The sequence below is a fragment of the Pseudorca crassidens genome, chromosome 5 (assembly GCF_039906515.1).
Source record: "Pseudorca crassidens isolate mPseCra1 chromosome 5, mPseCra1.hap1, whole genome shotgun sequence".
In the NCBI taxonomy this organism is placed as follows: Eukaryota; Metazoa; Chordata; class Mammalia; order Artiodactyla; family Delphinidae; genus Pseudorca; species Pseudorca crassidens.
The window spans coordinates 34572502-34598732 of NC_090300.1; the positions used below are offsets into that span (position 1 = coordinate 34572502).

General features: G+C 36.1%; 1 protein-coding gene across 1 annotated transcript in view; it reads left to right on the forward strand.

Moving 5' to 3' along the window:
* Window positions 1–26231, forward strand: part of STAG1 (STAG1 cohesin complex component) — a 423440-nt gene that overhangs the window by 202786 nt on the left and 194423 nt on the right. Inside the window, exon 6 of the mRNA XM_067737732.1 lies at window positions 22457–22533. Coding sequence (XP_067593833.1) covers window positions 22457–22533 — 77 coding nt within the window. The remainder of the gene's footprint in view (window positions 1–22456; window positions 22534–26231) is intronic.

A 26231-nucleotide genomic window follows, 5' to 3' on the forward strand; every position in this document is an offset into this window, starting at 1 on the left:
CTAGGACATTGCTTGCTTTGGCCCTGGGCTATTCTAGCATGGCTCAACCAAGCTCCAAAATTTGAAATTCTAGTATTTAGTAAATAAACTCTATGCAGTTTTGAAAGACTTGGTACTCAAAAATCAAATGTGTGATTTTTCTTTTTGAGCATTTAGTTTGATGTTTCATTTACTTTTTATATTTACAGAGGAAGAAGTATATTAGCTTTTTTTTTTTAAAACAAGGAATGTTACAAAGTACAGTCTGCCATCTAGAGACAGACTTGTTACTGGAGATATAATCACAACAATTTTTATTTTTAAGGAATTCTAAAGGGTTTATAAGTTTCTGAAACTATATGTTTATAGTAATGAGTGAGGTAAATTTTTTTCCATTTTTGCATGTATTACCTAGACAGAACAAATACATCCCAAGATATTTATAATTAAGCTTGAAATGCTCATCAAAAGGTAAGCAAAGTGTCTGTCTCTCTTTACCTTTTTCCCACTCCCTCTCCTTAAATCTTGAGAAAGACTTTACATATGGTCACTGGAATCCTAGGTAACTGGCAAGTCCTACATTTCTGATATGCAGATGTTTCTTTAGTGAGTCTTTCTTCGTTTTAGTAGCCTCAGCATTACTTCCCCTCTTTTGACTCAGATTTTCTCTACTAATTTATCCATATTTATGATCAGTCTTTCTCCATTTCATTTTGATTTACAACCTGCTGTCTATTACATACAGCAGAAATGAAACAAAAAATAAAAGACAACCAACACATCCTGTTATGTGCCTGGATTCTTTCTGGTCCATCGCCAGATTAGATTTTATTTATTTAGACTCTATATTCACTCTTCAAAAGAAAAGTCTTAAAATTAAAAGTTTTCAATACATGGAACAGTTGCTTAAAAAACATCTACTGTTTGGAAGGCTGTCTGTTAAGTGCTCTCAGGCAGTGTTAGTGTCCTACTCCCAGGAAATCCCAACAACCAGGTTTAATTTTGATTGAGCCAGGAAGTTACTATGTCATAAAAGCTATAAATCTTTAGTTATATTTAGGTAAATTTTTTTTTCCTAAGTAAAATTCTTGTCTGCCTTCAGTCTTCTCTTCCACCTGCTTCTGTATCTTGTTGTAAGGATACAAAGAAGGCTAGGGTTCCTGCTGTGGCTGGCATTATAGAAAAGAGCAGGGGTTGAATTGAAAAGGAGTGAAGAATATAAGGTGAGACAGTTCTCTAAGCCATGGCTTCATATATATGAAAATAAGACAGTTTGCTGGTTCCTGCTTGACTTCTCTAAGAATGACTTCTTTATTGCCTTAACTCATCCCTGTCGTGGGTTCTAGGCTTTTGGGGCCCAGATGTCTAGTGCTGTTGTCTCTGATCAGTTCCACTCTGGAGGTGGAGGCTATAAGTCTGGGTGATGGGAAAATCGCTAGAATGACTTTCCTTGGTTCTGGAATGAAAGAGGTGACTGATCTCATTCTCCAAAGAGCATTAACCTGGCAACATGCACAAGTAGGAATCTGGCGTCCATTAGTGCTCAAATAAGGAACTAGAGCTTTTGGCTTGCCTCCAAAATGGGCAGAATAATCTATCCAAAAATGAATGCTAAAAGTAGGAGAACTTAATGTTGGGGTGGCCGAAAAGTTCATTCGGTTTTAAAGTAAAAAGATACATTTTTCATTTTCACCAACAACTCAATTGAACAACGTATTCACCATTTTGTTCCACTACTTTCTGTCATTTTTCAGGCAACTTCATAATTCCATCTTACCAAAACTTTTTATCTTCATGACCAAAGAACTGTTCCAGGTGCTTTTTACAGTCTTCCAGGGGATTAAAATTTTTTCCATTAAGAGAATTTTGTAAAGATCAAAATAAATGCAAATCCGAAGGTGCAATGTCTGGTGAATACTGCGGGTGAATCAGAACTGCCCAGCTAAGCTGTAACAGTTTTTGCCTGGTCATCAAAGAAACGTGCAGTCTTGTGGAAGATTATGCGTTTTCTGTTGACTGATTCTGGACGCTTTTCATCGAGTGCTGCTTTCAGTTGGTCTCATTGGGAGTAGTACTTGTTGAAATTAATTGTTTGGTTTTCTGGAAGGAGCTCATAATAGAGGACTCCTTTCCAATCCCACCATATACAAAACATCACCTTCTTTGGATGAAGACCAGCCTTTGGCGTGGTTGGTAGTGGTTTATTTCGCTTGCTCCACCATCTCTTCCACTCCACATTGTTGTCCAGTATCCACTTTTCATCGCCTGTCAAAAATAGTTTTGGGCTTCCCTGGTGGCGCGGTGGTTGAGAGTCCGTCTGCCAATGCAGGGGACACGGGTTCGTGCCCCGGTCCGGGAAGATCCCACATGCTGCGGAGCGGCTAGGCCCGTGAGCCATGGCCGCTGAGCCTGCACGTCCGGAGCCTGTGCTCCGCAAGGGGAGAGGCCACAACAGTGAGAGGCTCACGTACGGCAAAAAAAAAAAAAAAAAAAAAAAAGTTTTAAAAACGAAACGTTTTCATTACGTTTTAGTAGAGAAGCGCATGGGGAAATATGGTCAAGAAGGTTTTTTTCTCTTATGTGGAACCCAAACATCAAAGCAATTCACATAACCAATCTGGTGCAAATGATTTTCACTGCTTGATTTGGATATTTTGAGTATGTTGGCGATCTCCCGCATGGTATACCATTGATTGTTCTCATTTAATATCAATTTGATTGCTCTCAACTTCAGTGGTCTACCTGACGATGGAGCATCGTCCAGCGAGAAATCTCCAGCACGAAACTTCACAAACTGTTTTTGACATTTTCAGTCAGTCACAGTACCGTCTCCATACACTGCAGAAATCTTTTTTTGTTTCAGTTGCATTTTTATCTTTCTTGAAATAATGAAGCATAATATGCCAGAAATGTTGCTTTTTCCCTTCCATCTTCAATATTAAAAGGGATTCACAAAAATTCACTAGTTTTGATAAGTTTTTTTAAGATGCACACTGATATGACAGCTGTCATCTACAATCTAACAAAATTGTTTCGAATGAAGTTAAAGACATCTAAGCGCTACTAGAGCCACCATACGGAAAAAAAGCGAATGAACCTTTTGGCCAACCCAGTACTAACTGAATATCTTATAGGTACTATACTAAGTACTTTGTATTTAATATCTCATATCATCCTTAGTTCTTTGTTCAACATTTTTTGAATTTCTAACAGTTTTTTTGGGTGGAGGGAGTCTTTAAGGTTTTCTGTATATCAGATCATGTCATCTGCAAACAGTGACAGTTTTACTTCTCCCTTTTGAGTTTGGATACATTTTAATTTGTTTATATATTTATTTTTGATTAATTGATCCTGCTAGGACTTTCAGTACTATGTTAAAGTGGCAATAGTAGGCCTTGTTGTCTTTTCCTGATCGTAGAGAAAAGCTTTCAGCTGTGCACTGTTGAGTATAATGGTAGCTGTAGTGTTGTTAAATATGGCCTTTATTATGTTGAGATAAGTTCCCTCTGTGCCTGCTAAGTTGAGAGTTTTTATCATAAATGAATGTTGAATTTCATCAAATGCTTTTTCTGCATCTGTTAAGATCATCATGTGATTTTTATCCTTCATTTCGTTAATGTGGTGTATTACATTGACTGATTAGCTATGTTGAACCATTCTTGCATCCCTAGAATAATTCCCACTTGATTATGGTGTATGATCCTTTTAATGTATTGTTACATTTGTTTTGCTATTGTTTGACCATTTTTGCATATGTGTTCGTCAGGGATATTGGCCTGTAATTTTCTCTTTTTGTGGCGTCTTTGTCTGCTTTTGGTATGAGAGTAATGTTGGCCTTGTAAAATGTGTTTGGAATAGTTCCCTGCTCTCCTCACCCCAGTTCTGTTTTTTGAAAGAGTTTGAGGAGGTTTGGCATTAATTCTTCTTTGAATGGTTGGTAGAATTCACCAGTGAAGCATTTGGTTCTGGATTTTGTTTGTTGAGAGGTCTTTGATTACTTGTATCTCTTTACTCTAGTAATCTGTCTATTCAGATTTTCTGTTTTGTCATGATTGACTCTAATTAGATACTATGTTTCTAAGAATTTATCCATTTCTTCTAGGTCAGCAGTCCCCTAACATTTTTGGCACAAGGGAACGGTTTCGTGGAAGACAACTTTTCCATTGATGGGGAGCGGGGAGGATGGTTCAGGCGGTAATGTGAGTGATGGGGAGCGATGGCGAGCAGCAGAAGCTTTGCTCTCTTGCCGCTGCTCACCTCCTGCTGTGTGGGCCATTCCTAACAGGCCAAGGATTGGTACCGGTCTGCGACCTGGAGGTTAGGGACCCCTGTTCTAGGTTGTCCAATTTGTTGGCATATCTTTGGCCATAGTAGTTTCTTATGATCCTTTGTATTTTTGTAGAATCAGATATAACATCTCCTCTTTTGTTTCTTTTTTAAAAATTTGAGTTCTGTGTCCTTTTTTTGGTGAGTCTAGCTGAAGCCTTGACAATTTTGTTTATTTTTTCAAAGAATCAGCCCTTAGTTTCATTAATCTTTCCTATTGTCTTTTTAGTATCTGTTTCATTAATTTCTGCCCCAATCTTTATTATTTCCTTCCTGCTACTAACTTTTGGCTTCATTTGTTTCTACTCTTTCTATTTCATTGAGGTGAAAGGTTTTTGAGGTTTGAGGTTTTTCTTGTTTCTTGAGGTAGGCATTTATCACAATGAACTTCCCTCTTAGAACTGCTTTTGCTGTATCCCATAAATTTTGGTATGTTACATTTCCATTTTCACTTGCCTCAGGTATTTTTAATTTCTTCTTTGACCCATTGGTTGTTCAGGAGCATAAGTTATTTAATCTCTGCATATTTGTGAATTGTCCAGTTTTCTTCATGTAACTAATTAATACTTTTATACCATTGTGGTCGCAAAATATGCTTAATATGATTTCTGTTCTCTTAAATTTTTTTAAATTTTTATTTTATATTGGAGCATAGTTGTTAACAATGTTGTATTAGTTTCGGTTGTACGGCGAAGTGATTCAATTATGTGTGCATACACACACACATATCTATTCTTTTTCAAATTATTTTCCATTTATATTATTACAGAATATTGAGCAGCGTTCCCTGTGCTATACAGTAGATCCTTGTTAGTTATCTATTTTAAATGTAGCAGTGTGTGCATGTCAGTCTCAAACTCCCGATCTGTCCCTCCCCCAACCCTTCCCCCTTAGAAGCAGAAGTTCGTTCTCTGTGAGTCTGTTCTCTTTTGTAAATAAGTTCATTTGTATCATTTTTTTAAGATTCGAGTTATAAGTGATACTGTATATTTCTGTTTCTCTGCCTGATTTCCTTCACTCATATGGTAATCTCCACGTCTGTCCATGTTGCTGCAAACAGCATTATTTCATTTTTTTTAATGGCTGAGTAATGTTCCATGGTATGTATGTACCACATTTTCTGTATCCATTTCTCTTTCGATGGACATTTAGGTTGCTTCCATGTCTTGGATATTGTAAACAGTGCTGCAGTGAACATTCGGGTACATGTACCCTTTTGAACCATGATTTTCTCCAGATACATGCCCAGGAGTGAGATTGCTGGATCATATGGTAGTTCTACTTTTAGTTTCTTAAAGAACCTCCATACTGTTCTCCATAGTGGCGGTATCAATTTACCTTCCCACCAACAGTGCAGGATGGTTCCCTTTTCTCCACACGCTCTCCAGCATTTATTGTTTGTAGATTTTTTGATGATGGCCATTCTGACTGGTGTGAGGTGATACCTCATTGTAGTTTTGATGTGCATTTCTCTAATAATTAGCGATGTTGAGCATCTTTTCATGTGCTTATTGGCCATCTGTATGTCTTCTTTGGAGAAAGAAATGTCTATTTAGGTCTGCCCAGTTTTTGATTGGGTGTTTTGTTTGTTTGTTCATTTGTTGTTGTTTTTGATGTTGAGCCTCATGAGCTATTTGTGAATTTTGGAGAATAATCTTTTGTCAGTCACATCATTTGTAAATATTTTCTCCCATTCTGTGGGTTGTCTTTTCATTTTGTTTATGGTTCCTTTGCTGTGCAAAAGCTTTTGAGTTTCATTAGGTCCCATTTGTTTATTTTTGTTTGATTTCCATTACTGTAGGAGACAGCTAGGAAAAGATGTTACTGTGATTTATGTCAGACAGTGTTCTGCCTTTTTTTTTTCTCTAGGAGTTTTATACTATCTGGTCTTAAATTTAGGTCTCTAGTCCTTTTTTTTTTTCCACCATGGCTTGGTATTTTTATTATTTCTTTATTTTTGTAACTTTAAATACCTAAGCAATTTATTTTTCTTTCTGTGTAGGCAATGACTGTAGCTTTCTAATATAGTCTTAAGTCGGGACCTGATTTCTCCAGGTCCATTTTTCTTTCTCAAGATTGCTTTGGCTATTCAGGGTCCTTTGTGTCTCCATACAAATTTTAAGATTTTTTTGTCCTAGTTTATGTGAAAAATGCAATGGGTGATTTGATAGGAATTGCACTGAATCTGTAGATTGCCTTGGGTCGTTCAGACAATATTGATTCTTCCAATCCAAGAACATGGTATATCTTTCCATCTGTTTGTGTCATCTTCAGTTCTGTCATCAGCGTCTTATAAGTTTCAGAATACAGGTCTTTTGTGTCCTTATGTAGTTTGATTCCTAGGTATTTTATTCTTTTTGATGCTGTGGTAAATGAGATTGTTTCTTTTATTTCTTTTTGTGGTCTTTCATTGTTAATGTATAGAAATGCAATAGATTTCTGCATATTAATTTTGTATACTATAACTTTACTGATTTCATTGATGACCTCTAATAGATTTCTGGAAGCATATTTAGGATATTCTATGTATAGGATCATGTCATCTGCAGACAGTTACATTGTAAGTCTTCTTTTCCAATATGGATTCGTTTTATTTATTTTTTCTTGTCCGATTGCCATGCCTAGGACTTCCAAAACTGTTGAATAAACGTGACAAGAGTGGACATCCTTGTTTTGTTCCTGATCTTAGAGGAAATGCTTCTAGCTTTTCACCATTGAGTATGATGTTAGCTGTACATTTGTCATATATGGCCTTTATTATGTTGAGGTATGTTCCCTCTATGCCCCCTTTCTGGAGAGTTGGTGTTGAATTTTGTCAAAAGCTTTTTCTGCATCTATGGAGATGGTCATATGTTGTTTTTTTTTTTTTTTTTACATCTTTATTGGAGTATAATTGTTTTACAATGGTGTGTTAGTTTCTGCTTTATAACAAAGTTAATCAGTTATACATATACATATGTTCCAATATCTCTACCCTCTTGTGTCTCCCTCCCTCCCACCCTCCCTATCCCACCCAGGTGGGCATAAAGCACCAAGCTGATCTCCCTGTGCTATGCGGCTGCTTCCCACTAGCTTTCTATTTTACGTTTGGTAGTGTATGTATGTCCATGCCACTCTCTCACTTTGTCACAGTTTACCCTTCCCCCTCCCCATATCCTCAAGTCCATTCTCTAGTAGGTCTGTGTCTTTATTCCTGTCTTACCCCTAGGTTCTTCATGACATTTTTTTTTCTTAGATTCTATATATACGTGTTAGCATACGGTATTTGTCCTTCTCTTTCTGACTTGCTTCACTCTGTGTGACAGACTCTAGGTCCATCCACCTCACTACAAATAACTCAATTTCATTTCTTTTTATGGCTGAGTAATATTCCATTGTATATATGTGCCACATCTTCTTTATCCATTCATCTGATGATGGACACGTACACTGTTTCCATCTCCTGGCTATTGTAAATAGAGCTGCAATGAACATATTGGTACATGACTCTTTTTGAATTTTGGTTTTCTCAGGGTATATGCCCAGTAGTGGGATTGCTGGGTCATATGGTAGTTCTATTTGTAGTTTTTTAAGGAACCGCCATACTGTTCTCCATAGTGGCTGAACCAATTGACATTACCACTAGCAGTACAAGAGTGTTCCCTTTTCTCCACACCCTCTCCAGCATTTATTGTTAGATTTTTTGATGATGGCCATTCTGACCAGTGTGAGATGATATCTCATTGTAGTTTTGATTTGCATTTCTGTAATGATTAATGATGTTGAGCATTCTTTCATGTGTTTGTTGGCAGCCTGTATATCTTCTTTGGAGAAATGTCTATTTAGGTCTTCTGCCCATTTTTGTATTGGGTTGTTTGTTTTTTTGTTATTGAGCTGCCTGTAAATTTTGGAGATTAATCCTTTGTCAGTTGCTTCATTTGCAAATATTTTCTCCATATGATTAATGTCATAGAGTGTTCTGCCTATTTTTTCCTCTAAGAGTTTGATAGTTTCTGGCCTTACATTTAGGTCTTTAATCCATTTTGAGTTTATTTTTGTGTATGGTGTTAGGGAGTGATCTAATCTCATACTTTTACATGTACCTGTCCAGTTTTCCCAGCACCACTTATTGAAGAGGCTGTCCTTTCTCCACTGTACATTCCTGCCACCTTTATCAAAGATAAGGGGTCCATATGTGCGTGGGTTTATCTCTGAGCTTTCTATCCTGTTCCATTGATCTGTCTTTCTGTTTTTGTGCCAGTACCATACTGTCTTGATTACTGTAGCTTTGTAGTATAGTCTGAAGTCAGGGAGCCTTATTCCTCCAGCTCCGTTTTTCGTTCTCAAGATTGCTTTGGCTATTCGGAGTCTTTTGTGCTTCCATACAAATTGCGAAATTTTTTGTTCTAGTTCTGTGAAAAATGCCAGGGGTAGTTTGATAGGAATTGTATTGAATCTATAGATTGCTTTGGGTAGTAGAGTCATTTTCACAATGTTGATTCTTCCAATCCAAGAACATGGTATATCTCTCCATCTATTTGTATCATCTTTAATTTCTTTCATCAGTGTCTTATAGTTTTCTGCATACAGGTCTTTTGTCTCCTTAGGTAGGTTTATTCCTAGATATTTTATTCTTTTTGTTGCAGTGGTAAATGGGAGTGTTTTCTTGATTTCAATTTCAGATTTTTCATCATTAGTGTATAGGAATGCAAGAGATTTTCTGTGCATTAATTTTGTATCCTGCTACTTTACCAAATTCATTGATTAGCTCTAGTAGTTTTCTGGTAGCATCTTTAGGATTCTCTATGTATAGTATCATGTCATCTGCAAACAGTGACAGCTTTACTTCTTCTTTTCCGATTTGGATTCCTTTTATTTCCTTTTCTTCTCTGATTGCTGTGGCTAAAACTTCCGAAACTATGTTGAATAACAGTGGTGAGAGTGGGCAACCTTGTCTTATTCCTGATCTTAGTGGAAATGCTTTCAGTTTTTCACCATTGAGGATGATGTTGGCTGTGGGCTTGTCATATATGGCCTTTATTATGTTGAGGAAAGTTTCCTCTATGCCTACTTTCTGCAGGGTTTTTAATCATAAATTGGTGTTGCATTTTGTCAAAAGCTTTCTCTGCATCTATTGAGATGATCATATGGTTTTTCTACTTCAATTTGTTAATACGTTTTATCACATTGATAGATTTGCGTATATTGAAGAATCCTTGCATGCCTGGAATAAACCCCACTTGATCATGGTGTATGATCCTTTTAATGTGCTGTTGGATTCTGTTTGCTAGTATTTTGTTGAGGATTTTTGCATCTCTGTTCATCAGTGCTATTGGCCTGTAGTTTTCTTTCTTTGTGACATCCTTGTCTGGTTTTGGTATCAAGATGATGGTGGCCCGTAGAAGGAATTTAGGAGTGTTCCTCCCTCTGCTATATTTTGGAAGAGTTTGAGAAGAATAGGTGTTAGCTCTTCTCTAAATGTTTGATAGAATTCGCCTGTGAAGCCATCTGGTCCTGGGCTTTTGTTTGTTGGAAGACTTTTAATCACAGTTTCAATTTCAGTGCTTGTGATTGGTCTGTTCATATTTTCTGTTTCTTCCTGATTCAGTCTTGGCAGGTTGTGCATTTCTAAGAATTTGTCCATTTCTTCCAGATTGTCCATTTTATTGGCATATAGTTGCTTGTAGTAATCTCTCATGATCTTTTGTATTTCTGCAGTGTCAGTTGTTACTTCTCCTTTTTCATTTCTAATTCTGTTGATTTGAGTCTTCTCCCTTTTTTTCTTGAGGAGTCTGGCTAATGGTTTATCAATTTTATTTATCTTCTCAAAGAAGCAGCTTTTAGTTTTATTGATCTTTGCTGTTGTTTCCTTCATTTCTTTTTCATTTATTTCTCATCTGATCTTTATGATTTCTTTCCTTCTGCTAACTTTGGGGTTTTTTTGTTTTTCATTCTCTAATTGGTTTAAGTGCAAGGTTAGCTTGTTTATTCGAGATGTTTCCTGTTTCCTAAGGTAGGATGTATTGCTATAAACTTCCCTCTTAGAACTGCTTTTGCTGCATCCCATAGGTTTTAGGTCGTCGTGTCTCCATTGTCATTTGTTTCTAGGTATTTTTTTAATTTCCTCTTTGATTTCTTCAGTGATCACTTCATTATTAAGTAGTGTATTGTTTAGCCTCCATATGTTTGTATTTTTTTACAGATCTTTTCCTGTAATTGATATCTAGTCTCATAGCATTGTGGTTGGAAAAGATACTTGATACAATTTCAATTTTCTTATATTTACCAAGGCTTGATTTGTGACCCAGGATATGATCTGTCCTGGAGAATGTTCCATGAGCACTTGAGAAAAATGTGTATTCTGTTGTTCTTGGATGGAATGTCCTATAAATATCAATTAAGTCCATCTTGTTTACTGTATCATTTAAAGCTTGTGTTTCCTTATTTATTTTGATTTGGATGATCTGTCCATTGGTAAAAGTGGGGTGTTAAAGTCCCCTACTATGAATGTGTTACTGTCAATTTCCCCTTTTATGGCTGTTAGTATTTGACTTATTTATTGAGGTGCTCTTATGTTGGGTGCATAAATATTTACAGTGTTATATCTTCTTCTTGGATCGATCCCTTGATCATTATGTAGTGTCCTTCTTTTTCTCTCCTAATAGTCTTTATTTTAAAGTCTATTTTGTCTGATATGAGAATTGCTACTCCAGATTTCTTCTGGTTTCCATTTGCATGGAATATCTTTTTCCATCCCCTCACTTTCAGTCTGTATGTGTCCCTAGGTGTGAAGTGGGTGTCTTGTAGACAGCATATATATGGGTCTTGTTTCTGTATCCATTCAGCCAGTTTGTGTCTTTTGGTGGGCACATTTAATCCATTTACATTTAAGGTAATTATCGATATGTATGTTCCTATGACCATTTTGTGAATTGGTTTGGGTTTGTTATTGTAGGTCTTTTCCTTCTCTTGTGTTTTTTGCCTAGAGAAGATCCTTTAGCATTTGTTGTAAAGCTGGTTTGGTGGTGCTGAACTCTCTCAGCTTTTGCTTGTCTGTAAAGCTTTTGATTTCTCTGTGGAATCTGAATGAGAGACTTGCAAGGTAGCATATTCTTGGTTGTAGGTTTTCCCCGTTCGTCACTTTAAATATTGGGTTGGCCAAAAGGTTTGTTCAGTTTTTTCTGTAAGATTGCTGTAGTAGTACTTAGTTGGGTTTAACTTCATTCAAAACAGTTTTGGTAGATTGTATTTGACAGCTGTTATATCAGCGTGCATTTTAAAAAAGACATCAAATTTGGTGAATTTTTGTGTCGCATTTTAATATTGAAGATGGAAGATAAAAAGCAACATTTTCTGCATATTATGGTTTATTATTTCAAGAAAGGTAAAAACACAACTGAAACACTCAAAAAAATTGTGCAGTGTATGGAGAAGATGCTGTGTCTGATTGAACGTGTCAAAGGTGGTTTGCGAAGTTTTGTGCTGGAAATTTCAATGGTATACCACACGGGAGGTCGCCGACAGTCAAAATATCCAAGTCAAGCGTTGAAAATCATTTTCACCAGCTTGGTTATGTGAATCGCTTTGATGTCTGGGTTCCACATAAGTTAAGCGAAAAAAATCTTGACCCTATTTCCCTATGTGATTCTCTACTGCAATTTAATGAAAACGTTTCACTTTTAAAACTAATTTTGACGGGCAATGAAAATTGGTTACTAGATAATAATGTGGAGTGGAAGAGATTGTCGGTTCAAGTGAAATAAACCAAGACCAACCACACCAGAGGCTGGTCTTCATGCAAAGAAGGTGATGTGGTGTATGTGGTGGCATTGGAATGGAGTCCTGTATTAAGAGCTCCTTCCAGAAAACCAAACAATTAATTCCAACGAGTACTACTCCCGATTAGACCAACTGAAAGCAGCACTCGATGAAAAGTGTTCAGAATTAGTCAACAGAAAACGCATAATCTTCCATCAGGATAACGCAAGACTGTGCGTGTCTTTGATGACCAGGCAAAAACTATTACAGCTTGGATGGGAAGTTCTGATTAACCCACTGTGTTCACCAGACATTGCACCTTTGGATTACTGCAAAATTCTCTTGATGGAAAAAAATTCAATTCCCTGGAAGACTGTAAAAGGCACCTGGAACAGTTCTTTGCTCAAAAAGATATAAAGTTTTGGGAAGATGGAGTTAAGTTGCCTGAAAAATGGCAGAAGGTAGTGGAACAAAGGAATGACTCCGTTGTTCAATAGAGTTGTTGGTGAAAATGAAAAGTGTGTCTTTCATTTTTACTTAAAAACCAAAGGCACTTTTTGGCCAACCCAATATATCGTGCCACTCTCTTCTTGCCTGCAGAGTTTCTGCTGAGAAATCAGCTGATAACCTGATGGGATTTCTTTTGTATGTTGTTTGTTGCTTTTCACATTTTGTTTTTGTCTTTAACTTTTGTCAGTTTGGTTACTGTGTTTCTCGGCTTATTCCTCCTTGGGTTTATCTTGCCTGGCACTCTCTGTGTTTCTTGGACTTGGGTGACTGTTTCCTTTCCCTTCTTAGGGAAGTTTTCAGGTATTATCTCTTCAAATAGTTTCTCATGTCCTTTCTCTCTCCTCCTTTTGGGACTCCTGTAATATAATGCCAATGTTTGTGTGTTTAATGTTGTCCCAGAGGTCTCTGAGACTGTCCTCATTTCTTTTCATTTTATTTTTTATTCTGTTCCACAGCAGTGATTTCCACCATTCTGTCTTTCAGCTCACTTCTGCCTCACTCTCCTATTGATTTTTTTCTATTGTATTTTTCATTTCACTTACTGTATAGTTCATCTGTTTGTTCTGTACTTCTTCTAGGTCTTTGTTAAATATTTCTTGTATCTTCTCAATCTGTGCCTCCATTATTTTTTTGAGCTCTCGGAGTATTTTCAGTCTCATTACTCTGAATTCTTTTTCTGATAGATTGAGTATCTCCACTTCACTTAATTGTTCTTCTGGGGTTTTATCGTGTTCCTTTATCTGGGACATATCCCTCTACCCTCTCATTTTGTCTAACTTTCTGTGATTGCTGTTTCTGTTTTGCATGCTGCAGGATTGTAGTTCTTTTTGCTTCTCCTGTCTGCCCCTGTGGTGGATGAGGCTATGACGCTTGTGCATGCATCCTTGTGGGCCTTCTGCTCACTGGTGGGTGGAGCTGGGTATTGTTCCTCTGGTGGGAAGGGCTGAGCTCAGAAGACTTTATGCAGACTGTCTGTGGATGGGTGGGGCTGTGTTCCTGCTCTGTTGGTTGTTTGGCCTGAGGCCTCCGAGTAGTGGAGCCTATGGGCTTTTGTGTGGGGCTAGATCTTCGGGAGGAAATGGTGTCCTCCAGGAGGGCTGACACCAATGAGTACTCGCCAGAACCACCACTCCCAGTGTCTTTGTCCCAGCAGTGAGCCACAGCCTCACTCTCGACCCCACAGGAGGCCATCTAATACTAACAGGTCTGGCCCAGTCTCTTATGAGGTCACTGCTTTTTTCCCTGGGTCCTGTTGCACACGGGACCTTGTGTGCACCCTCCAAGAGGAGTTTCTGTTTTCCCAGTATTATGAAATTTCTGCGATCAAACCCTGCTGCCCTTCAAAGCCAGATTCTCTGGGGGCTCCTCCTCTTTTCGCCAGGTACCAATGCTGGGAAGTCTGACATGGGTCAGGACTTTTACTCCTGTGAGAGAACTTCTGTGGTATAATTATTTTCCAGTTTCTGGGTCGCCCACATGGCAGGTATGAGATTTGATTTTATCGTGATTGTGCCCTTCCTACTGTCCCATCACTTCTTCTTTGTCTTTGGATGTAGGGTATCTTTTTTGGCAGCTTCCAGTGTTCTGGGTTTGTTTTTTTTTTTTCTTTTCTGTTTTTTGGTCAATGGTTATTCAGCATTTAGTTGTTATGTTGGTGTTTTTGTCAGAAGGGGTGAGCTCACGTCCTTCTACTCTGCCATCTTTTCAGCCAAAACTGAGTTCTCTTAAATTAATTAAGACTGTTTTGTGGCCAAACATATGATCTATCTTAGAAAATGTTCCCTGTGCACTAGAAAAAAATATGTATTTTGTTGATTTTGGATGGAATGTTTTATAAATATCTGTTACGTCCATCTGGTCTAATGTCATTTAAGGCAGTTGTTTTCTCATTGATTTTCTGTCTGGATGATCTGTCTATTGGTTTAAGTAGGGTATGAAAGTCTTCAATAATTGTATTGCTTTCTCTTTCTCCCTTTGGTTCTTTTAATATTTGCTTCATATGTTTGGTTCGTAAATATTTTCAAATGTTGATCCTTTTGTTGGACAACTCCTTTACTATTATTTTTTATTATATCTATACCATTAATTTTCTCTTAAGTCTGTTACGTGTGATGTGTGTATACATATATATATATATATATATATATATCTACTGCAGCTTTCTTTTGGTTTCCGTTTGCATGGAATATCTTTTTTCCATCCCTTTACTTCAGTCTGTGTGTGTCCTTACATCTAAAGTGTGCCTCATGTTTGCAGCGTATAGATGGGACTTGTGTTTTTATTCATTTATCCACTCCATGTCTTTTGATTGGAGAATTTAGTCCTTTTACATTTAAAGTAGTTACTGATAGGTTTGTGTTTATTACCATTTTGTTAATTGTTTCCTAGTTGTTTTTATAGTTACTCTTTGTTCCTTTTTTCTTCTCTGCCTCTCCTACTTTGTATTGGGTTGGCTGAAAAGTTCATTCAGGTTTTTCTGTAACATGTTAACATCTTCTGTAACATTTTTCCATAATGAACTTTTTGGCCAACGGAATAGTTTGATGACTTTCTTTAGCGATATGTATATATTCCTTTCTTTTTATCTTCTGTGTATTTATACTGTAGGTTTTTGCTTTGGGTTGTCATGACACTTACAACCACATTTTAAGTTGGTAACAACTTAAGTTTCATCCATCCTGTTTTAAAGCTTAACGTTTTTACTCTCTTTGCACTGTCCACATTTTATATTTTTCATGTTACATTTTAAAAATCTTATGTATCCCTTAACTAATTACTGTCATGCTTATTTTTATTACTTTTGTCTTTTAACCTTCATATTAGCTTCATAAGTCATTAATCCACTACTTCACTATATATTTACTTTTAAGTGGGATTTATTCTTTCATATGTGTTCTGATAACTAAGTAGTGCCCTTTCCTTTCAGCTTAAAGACATCCATTTAACATTTCTTGTAGGCTGGTTTAGTAGTGATGGACTCCTTTAGCTTTTGCATCTCTGAAAAACTCTCCCTCCTTGAATTCTGAATGAGAGCTCTTCCAGGTATAGTATTCTTGGTTGGAAGTTTTATTTCAGCACTTTGAATATATCATGCATTCCCTTCTGGCCTGCAGAGTTTTTGCTAAAAAGTGTGCTGATAGTGTCATGGGAGTTCTTGTATATAGCTAGTTGTTTTTCTCGTTGTTTTAAATATTATCTTCTTGTCTTTAACTTTTGACATTTTATTTATAATGTGCCTTACTGTGAGCCATTTTCGGTTCATCTCTTTTGGAGCTCTCTAGGCTTCCTGGACTTGAATGTCTGTTTTCTGCCCCTTTCTCTCCCTCTTCTTCTTCTGGGAGACCTAAAATGTGAATATTAGTATGTTTGGTATCATCCCATGTGTCACTTAAGCTGTCTTTGACCTTCTTCTTTTTGCTGCTGTGATTGGGTAAGTTCTAGTGCCTTGTCTTCAAGTTGTTTGATTTTTTCTTTTGTTTCATTTTGTCTTGAACCCATCTAGTGTACTTTTCAATTCAGTTATTGTATTCTTCATCTCTGTAAATTGTATTGGTGCTTTTTTATGTTTTCCATCTCTTTGTTGAAGTTCTCACTTATCCATTACTCCCATTACCACCCATTTGGTGGATATCAAATGACCATTACTTTTTCAGGTAAAATATTTATCTCTGTTTCATTAAAGTTTTTTTTTTTTTCCCTGAAGTTTTGTTGTTCTTTCATTTGGAAAATATTCCTCTGTTTCTTCATTTTGCTTAACTCTCTCTATTGGTTTATACACAGTGGATGAAACAACCACCCCCTCCCAGTCTTGAAGGAGTGGCCTTGTGTAGGAGGTGAACCTTTTTGTTCAGCCTTGCCCCAGCTATTGGTCGTCTCTCAAACCTCTTTGCTTGTCTAAGCATCCTAATATATTTTTAATAGCTCCCAGTAGTTGAGGATGAGCCAAGGCCTGTCACTGTCCCAGAGTGGAAGATTTCAGCACCTAGATTCAGGCTGACTAGAAGCCAAGCCATCAGCTAGCCGTTTTTAAAAGTATGTAGATATAATATATGCAGTCCTGAAAGGCTGCAAACATAAGCCTCACTGGTTACCAGAGCCAGGCAATCTGGAAGTATACCTTGGGCAGCAGTCAGAAAAATCAGAACTTCAGATGAGTGTATAACTTCTTTGTAGGAGATAACAGTGAGCTGGAGCAAGGCAAAAGGAGAGTGCCAAAATGCCATCCACAGTCTATGTTCCTTTAGAGCCGCTCCATATGCCACCGCATGTGTGTCAAACCTGAATCCTGTTGACATATATACACTACCAAGTGTAAAATAGATAGCTAGTGGGAAGCAGCCGCATAGCACAGGGAGACCAGCTCGGTGCTTTGTGACCACCTAGAGGGGTGGGATAGGGAGGGTGGGGATATATATATATATATATATATATATATATATATATATATATATATATATATATATATATATATGTATAGTTGATTCACTTTGTTATACAGCAGCAACTAACACAACAATGTAAAGCAATTATACTCCAATAAAGATGTTTAAAAAACCCTTGAAGGCTGCTTCTCAATCCAAAGCTGCAGGAGAAGCAAAGTGGCCTCTTTCATAGACCGGGAAATGTGCTTCAGCCAGCTGTCTGTGCAGTGGGCTACATGTGGTAACCTGCCCAGAACCATCCCTCTAATTGCCACAGTCCCATGGAACCCAGGTACCCAAGCCCCTTTTGCAACCAGATCCCAGTGATCAGGGAGCCCTGGGCTCCAGTTGCAAAATGTCCCAGGTATTAGACACAAAAACCAGGGTACCAGATGCATGTAAAGCTTCTCAGCAGGAGACACTGGTGCTCTGGAACACTGCAGAGAGTGAGTGTGAAGATAGTGCCCATCCTCTGAAATCTTTGAAAAGGATTACAGTCAACCCCTAGATGCATGTTTAAAGAGAACCCTGCCCCTCAAGCCACAATCATAATGTTTAGCTAATAGGTCTCTTTCACAGAAAGACTGAGTTCTTGGATCTGTTGCCTCTTGCTGTGCCCTGGAGGTGGTAGCTGGTTTAGAACTCTGTCTTCATTGGTTACAGTGTTGCAGTACCTACAAATGTCAGCCCCACTGACCACGAAAGCCAGGTGAAGTAAAGGTGATCCCTGGTAGCAGTCACAAAAATCAGGGCCCCAGATGGGTATGAGCTCCATTCTGGGTGACACTGATTATTACAGTTGCATGTGATCAGGAATGCAAGCTCCCCTAGCCTTTAGAGCCAGGCGATCAAGAATCATATCCTGGGTAGCAGCCAGAAAAATTGGGGCACCAGGCACATGTAGTCTTCTCTCTTTCGGGAAATATTGGTGCTCTGGAGCACAGCAAAGGGAAAGTGTGAGATGGTGCCATTCTCCATCCCCAGAGAGTGTTTCAGCAGGCTCCTAGATGTGTGTGTTAAATTGGATGCCTGCCCCTTAGGCCATGGTTTTAATGTAAGCAGGTGATCCGGATTCAGTTCAAGTTGAGTTGCTTTAGGCTGCCTCTGAGCTGGGCCCTGGGTAGATGAGTCCAAGTTGTGCAGGCCATTTAAGAGCTTTCTACCAGATTGGTGTTGTCCTGTGGGTCTCAGGATGTGAGGCTTTGTTGGTTTTCAAAATTAGATGTTTTGGCTGGTGGCGGGGGTGGGGGGGCGGGTGTTGGCTTATCTCTCAAGTGCATGTCTTTAAAATTTTTGGTGCCTGATGTGGGGTTTGAGCCCTTCAGTCCTCAGGGAGAAGCTCTGATTTGGAGTTCCCTCTCGCTTGTGTTTCCCTGTGCTGTAGGTCGGGTTTATTTTGTGCCATATTTGGTGAAATTTTGTGCCAGCCTCTCTTACCTGCTTTGATGTGGTTTTCTTCTCGTTTGCCTGATGTATAATTGTCATTCAGCCAGCCTTTATGTTTGTTTTTTTTGAATACGTTTTTTTAAGAGGAAAATTTTCCATATGTAACTAGACTAATTCTGTCCATGGGAGAAGATGAGTTCAGGGTCTTCCTATATCACCATCTTGAACTGGAACCTATCCCTTCTTTTTTCAGGTATAAATGTATCCTACAGGTCTTTTCATATCAGTCATAGATGGCTTTATTGTTTTTTGTCTCCATGGCTTCCATTGACTTTAAGAGCCAATTAAAAGTAGTGGTTTTCATGGACCTATATAGCCAGATTGCCTTCATGCAGGCCATGGATGCGCTGCTGGAAAACCCTTTTTACAAGCTGCTAAATCTCTAGGTGCCTCAATTTTCTCATCTGTAAAATGGGAGAAAAATTGTATTCTGAATAAGGTTGTTTGGAAGTTTAAGCATTACTTAGCACAATACCTGGCAGATGGTGAGCACCCAGATGTAGGCTGCCACCACCATTGTTGTTATTATCACCATTTTTACTTATTTAATCAGATTCTTATTTATGGGCATAGGGGTTTTTTTCCTATTTTACTGTTACAGACAGTGCTTCAGGGAATAACCTTGTATATTCATTATTTTGCACATGTGTGATTTTATGGATACTTTGCAACAAGTACAATATCAAGACAAAAGAGGATGTAAATTAGTTTTGGTAGACATTTGCCGAATTGCATACCACAGGGATTGTATCAATTTCTGCTGTTACCAGCATTTGACATAGTTTAAATGATTAAGAACTTGATGGTAGTTTTCTGATGTTACTTCCATTTCTAAAATTATTCATAGTTTAAAATGACAGTTTTGAAAGTTCTTCCTTTTGCTTTATTAAAAAAGTACAATCTTGTGAGGAGGGCCTGCTCAAGCAAACTTTTACTTTTTAATATAAAATATGTATGTTGGTGGCTTATTCTTTTAGGATTCTCATAGATAACTTGTTAGTATTTAAGAGAGTGGAAGGTGATCTTTTCTCTTTTATTCGTTATTTTCAGATATTTATGTTTCCATGAATCTGAATCATTTCAGATTTTTTATTTACCTTTACTATCCATAATCTTAGGATAATCTTCTTTTAGAAATATGCATCTTTAAGAACCAAGAATCCAAAGATGAACTGAGATTAGCTTTTTAATTTATTTTGAACATTACTGTTGAATTAAGACAAGATTTTTTTCTTTGTCAAAGAAAGCTTAAAAGGGCAGAGGAGCTTAACCTGTTAGGCATTTTTCAAGGTTCATGGGGGAATACAAAGTTCAGTAAGTAGTGGTCTCTGCCATACTTTATTCTAGTGGGTGAGCTAGATAGGTAGGGACCACATCTGGGTTAGAAAATGTAAAAAAAGGGCAAAAAAGAATGCTTGGATTGAGCTTTAGAAATTACCTGTATGTACTTAGGTTAAATGACTAAAAGTAACTGAAAGAAATAAAAATAAGTCATCAGAGAATATAGTGTAAATATATACTGCTGTGGGAACCAATAAAATAAGCAGATTCTTTAAATACATTAGATAGATTATTACTAAGGAAAAACTGTTTGATGTAGCAATTCGGAGACAGCTGGTGTGAGGAAGCAGTTTCTGTAGAGTTGTGGTACCCAATTGGAGAAGAATGAACAGTTGGAAAATAAGTAAATAGGCTAATCTTTGGAATAGTCATTGTGGCAGGAGAAGGAATTTCGTCCTTAAAAGAAAAATCAGTAACAAGCTTCTGTTCATTTTCAAAATTATGGCTTTTAAACATCTGATTTTATTTTATTAGTAATTGATATTTGTATATTGTAGTCATCTTTAAAGATGCTAAGCATGAGGTTTTTTTCATATTGCTTTTAATGCTAGTTACTGTTTTGTTGCTCTTCACTTTACCACATGAAATAGATGCAGTGAAATAGTCCTCTCTTTATGAACTAACATAGCTATTTTATTGAAAGTATAGTTAAGACTCCACTGAATATGAAAACTGCCATGTCAATCATGGATATAGAGTAGTTGAACATTATTTACACTGGGAGTATTTTAAGAGTGATATGTGCAACTTATTAATGAAGTAGTAGAATTAATGTTGTCCCTTTTCTTGAATTTTTAAAAAATCAACTTTACCAAGATCTAATTTCCATACATTAAAATTCACACACAGTATACAGATAGGTGGCTTTTGACAAATGCGTACAACCATGTAATGACATTCCATTCAAAATATAAAATATTTCCATCTCCCTAAGAAGAACAGTTAATTCTTTCCATGTTCAAAAATTTTAACATCTAATTTTACTTCTTTTGCTTTTTTATTAGTACTTATGAATGTAATTTTACTTATCAAGAGTACCATGAATTAACCCCTGAAATTACATGCTTTTTATCTATGGGAATGTTATTTCAGATTGACAGAATATTTCATGACCCAAACAAGGTTAAATAGAAACAATTTTGTTTTGAGTGATTTTAAGAATGTCTAACAGAAAGTTACTTTTATTTGAGATTAGTTACAATTATCAGTTGAGCACATTTCTTGTTTATTTAATTTTTTAAAATCCTCTGAAAATAAAGGCTGTATTGTAGTACATAAACAACCTGTCTTCAACACTGTTGAATACTCTCTACGTTACTGTTTTTCACATAAAAAAATAAAATCAGGATAAAAAGTTTCTCATTTTGTTTCAGAAATTGCATGTTGGGGAAGAACTCTTTAAAAATATTTTTCCTTTTCATCCACATTCCAGCCTAGACTGTCATCTCTAAAGTTGAATATTGGGAATATCTGTTGGTAGTACTTAATTCATCATCCAGAAAATGAATGAGAACTATGTATCAGTAAATAAACTGTGCTTTTAAATGATCCTGATTAAAAGATAGGGCAGATAGGGCTTTTTTCTCATTTTATAGATTTTAATTCAGTTAAATCGAGTTTAATAAGTGCCACATGTTCCATTGTAGTTTTTGTTGGGACTCAGAATTAAGATCATACTTTGACTTTTAGTGGCTATCCTACTGCTTCCATGGTCTTTCCTGTAAGCGTACAGTACATTTCAGAGACTCTTCCCACCTACATTCCTAGTTGTGATTTGAGTTGGAGCTGGTAATCCCTGGCAAGGAGCCTGTCAGAGGTTATACAGTAATTATTTTCTTACTGATTCATTGAGTGTTATTTTTGTGATTTTTAACTTGAGTATTTTACACTTATACAGTTGAAACTGAACCTCATTTAATTATTAGGCCGGAATTCTTTGTACCTAAGTTCATTTTGAACCTTATTTCAGTTTCTTTAAATTGAACCTTATTTCAGTTTCTTTAAATGTTATTTTTAACACAGGTTTTCAATATAAACCACTCATTCTCATAAGAGTGATAATATTTACATAACCATATTTGAGATAAAAATAAAGTAAGGTAAAAGTAGTATGAAAGAATGAGATGTTGAAAGAGGTTAACTTTTTCTTTGATTGTCTGATCCTTATGTAGAAGTTATTGAGCAACTCTTCATGTTCAAAAAAACAGATATAACTGAAATGTGTTGTTAGATTATGGGACATTTAGTTTTAATTTATCGAAGAATATTCTGATGATTAAAAAATATCAGAGGGAGCCTTTAAGGGAGATAACACTTTCTATACTTGGATGTTTTTCAGACAAAGGCAACCAGCTGTATGTCTGGTTAGCACCAGTATATATTTAAGTCAATCTTTAGGGGCTTCCTTACCATATAAATTCATTGTTTTATGTCTTTGTCTTTTCCTTCTTCAACACTTCTCTCAATATTTTTCCTTATACTTATCTAATTCATAGGATATTCAGGGTTTTTTTTTAATGTCTAAAGAACTTTTAAATTCTTAAACAAGGGATTCCTTTAGAATAGATAGAAGTTTGGGGGAAGTAAGAAAAACCCAAACACTTTCATATAAAACTTTTCAAACAGTGCTCAGGTTAAATTTAATTTTTAGCATGGGATAGAAAAAGATTAACTATATAAAATCTGTTGTTCCACAGGTACTGTGAGAATAGAGATGTTTCGAAATATGCAGAATGCAGAAATCATCAGAAAAATGACTGAAGAATTTGATGAGGTATAGCATTTCAATATTTATACAAACTGCCTGCTTACACTTGTAAATGATGAATATGTTATTTTAAGTTTTGTTTTGACTTGGTGTTTAGTATAAGAGAAGATATACTGTTTTCTCATTTATATGATAATCCATGCTGTTAATTCCAAAATTAATCTCATTCATTTGGGAATTTTATTACATTGCATGGAGGTAGTAGCACTGAATAGTGACTGATAGCTGATAAGGATAAGAAAATTCATGGTGTGAAGTAGAAGTTGACTCTTGATAGTCATTCTTGAAGACCATCTAAAATTCCTGAATTTATAAATACATCTCCAGCAATTTCATGTTCTGTGGAATACTAGTCTTGTTAAATGCTTTAAAGAAAAAAGGGTTTGGAGGTCAAGGAAGTGTGAGCAGGCTGCCTATTATACCTACCTTAGAGATTGTGAAAGCATATTAACTTATTTAAGGTTCTTAGAAGTCCTAATGGAGAAAAATCTCCTTAACTTAATTCAATCCAGAATTCCCAAAATTATTTTACATGGATCCCCACCACTGACATACCCACACACACACATCTCCCCCACTCCCACCCCTTTCCCATTTTCTGTGTGTGTGTGTGTGTGTGTGTGTGTGTGTGTGTGTAAAACTTGAACTTCTATTTGGGACATTCTACTTGAGATAATCTGATTTCCATTAAGAATACAAGTTTTCTTTATTGTCTTCACAAATTAATCATGCAGAAACCATTTTTTTCTGCATGATTTTCCATTTTCACTAAAATACTCACTCAAGCAGTTTTACACTGTAAATGTTGAGATACTTTTACAGTTTTATTTCTTTATTTTATTTATGGTGAACTCAATTCATGTCATGCTTTAGGCCACCATCAATTCCAGTTTTAACGTTCTGCCTTTTGATTTAATTAAGATTTCTATTTTCTGAATTAGGTGTTCCTTTTTCTTGACTTTCAACACTAACAACAAAGATTGGTTTTCTTCTAGGTCCACTCTTAGTAAGATGGGTTTAGGCTTTTTATTAGTAGTAGCAGTAAGTAGTGTTTATTTTTAATTAAAAAAGTACTACAAACACATGTCAAAGCAGACATTCAAACACAGGCTGTTCAATATATGTCTTTCTCATCAGGTGTCACCTTTACTCTAGCAGCAGTATGAAAACATTTTACAGAAACATTCTGTCAGTGGCTTTCAGACTATTTATTCACATTTTATGGGAGGTAGGGGAAACCTTAAATTGTCACCTATGCAGATATACTCCATAATCACTTGTCTTCATTTCTGTAATCCAAAAAGCTCTGAAATTCCAAAACCTGGCCTAAAATAACATGAGACTACTTAAAATTTTTATTTATCACAGTCAGTGTGAATATCTATATGCATTGTTGTTAAACGTTAATGTTCTTGATTACAGGGGGCTGCCCCAGATTCTTTTGGGGTATGATGAAATATAAGGTATATGCACTGTATTAACTTCTAAACTGCAAAAAATCCTAGATTCTGAAACATTTCTGTGGGACTCCTGTTCACTAAAAAATAATTTTTTTGTTGTTACTACAAGTGTTTTTATATGTTGCAAATAGAAGTTAAAGCCAGATAAGATATAAGTTAAGGTGCAAGTAGTAGTTTTACTCACCAGCTACTATACTAACTACTATGCCAGGCTTGCAATACAGGTGATTCAGATTGTAGATTTAAAAGTAGTATATATCTTGGACCTTCACAGCACTAACACGTGATGGAATGATTATTAAAAGTTTAAGACAGTAGTTTCCAAACATTGCTGCACATTAACATCTCATGGGGATACTGACTCCTGGCTCCCTTTCACATCCCACAGACATTTTGATTTACTTTGTAAGGCATGTGACCTGGATATAGAGATTTTTTTAAAGCTCACCAGGTGATATTCTAATGTATAAGAACTATTGAGAACTATTGTTCTAAGGCAAATAAAAAGAGGAAGCCAAGATTTGTTATAAAAACACTTCATATATGAAAACAGAATGAGGGGGAAACAACAATGAATAAAATGTAGCAAATGAAATTATTCAGAAGGCATTCATTTCATATTCCTAAACATTTTGTCTCAATATTTGAGATTATTGACCTAATCAAAGAAGACTTTTAAAATCATCATTCTATTATTTTTTAAACAGTATATCTAATACAGTTTGGATTATTAGAATGTATTAATTTAAAGCAGAATTTAATATCTTCTAAAGCTACTTAGAAATAAATAAATATAATTGTGATGATTAGAAGTTTTAATAAATACTGTCAGTTTCAGTTTTAAATATCTATATAATGCTTTTAATTAGGTGGCTTAAAACAGTGTCATAAATAGGATGCTTACTCACTTTGCTTGAGACTTTATTGCATAACCAGTTTGAAAAGTAAAAATTTAAACTCAAAATAAATAAATAAACATACAATCAAATAAAAATTCCAGAGATGATGTTAGTGAGCAGGATGTGCCAGACCTGTTTGACACTGATAATTAAATTGTCTGCAAGTATGACAAGATTCATCGAAGCAAGAACAAATGGAAATTCTATTTGAAAGGTGGTATTACGTATTTTGGAGGGACAGACTCTGTATTTGCAAAAGCCATTGTTGATACGGAGTGGTAAAACTTATGAGCTGAATACATCATAAACATATACTGGGATTGTGTCACATATTGTTCACTGTATTGAATTTAATGAAATTATAATTCAGATGCAGATACAAAAAAATTTATCTTAAACTCTTTAGCAAGATATTGATCTTTTGCTACTCTGTATACACTCAAGAATGCATTTAGATGCTTTCATATTGTTAAATATACAGTATTTTAAGTTTTTTTTTCTTCAAAATACTGTATAGGTTATTTAATTCCTTGGGAGTGGGAGGAGGTTAGTTTTGGTGAATTATATTTTGTGATAAAATTCTGAAATATCAAAGAACCATTAGATCCCAAGATCCTAGCAAAGTGCCTAGTTAACGAAGTAGCCATTAAAATTCTTTTGAATGAATGAATATATTGTATTATAGCAAACTAAAGTAAAGGTGAGATGAGTTAGAAGTCATTTCAGTTGAAAGTGTTTAAATTGAATAAGGTAGTCCAAGAGTATGTTATTGCCGGAAAAAGTAGTATACTGTAGCTTCTATTCCTTGTTACAAATTGGTTATAACTACAGATCTGCACCTGGCCACATGTCCTTTGTAATTGTAATATCAGCCTAATTTAGAAATATGTTAATTCCCAGAGCAGCCTATAGCTTTTCAAAGTCAATAGATATACTTGGTTCCTGTTGGAGCCAGTTGCCAGGAGGTAAAGCACACTGTAATTGTATTTCTTCCCCAGGTTATTACAATCAGATCTCCATGTATCAATTCTTAGATATGTTTCCCAAAGGTCAATTTGTATAGTTTTCATATATTTCAGTATGACATCTATGTAGGGAAACCTTTGCAACACAACACATTTAATATTCAGCTGACCCTTGAACAACACGGGTGTTAGGTACTCTCAGCCCTCTGTAGCTGAAAATCCTCATATAATTTTTGACTCCCCCAAAACTTAACTACTAATACCCTACTGTTGACTGGAAGCCTTACCAATAACATTAACAGTCAATTAACACACATTTTGTATTTTATATATATTATATGCTGTGTTCTTACAATAAAGTAAGCTAGAGAAAAAATGTT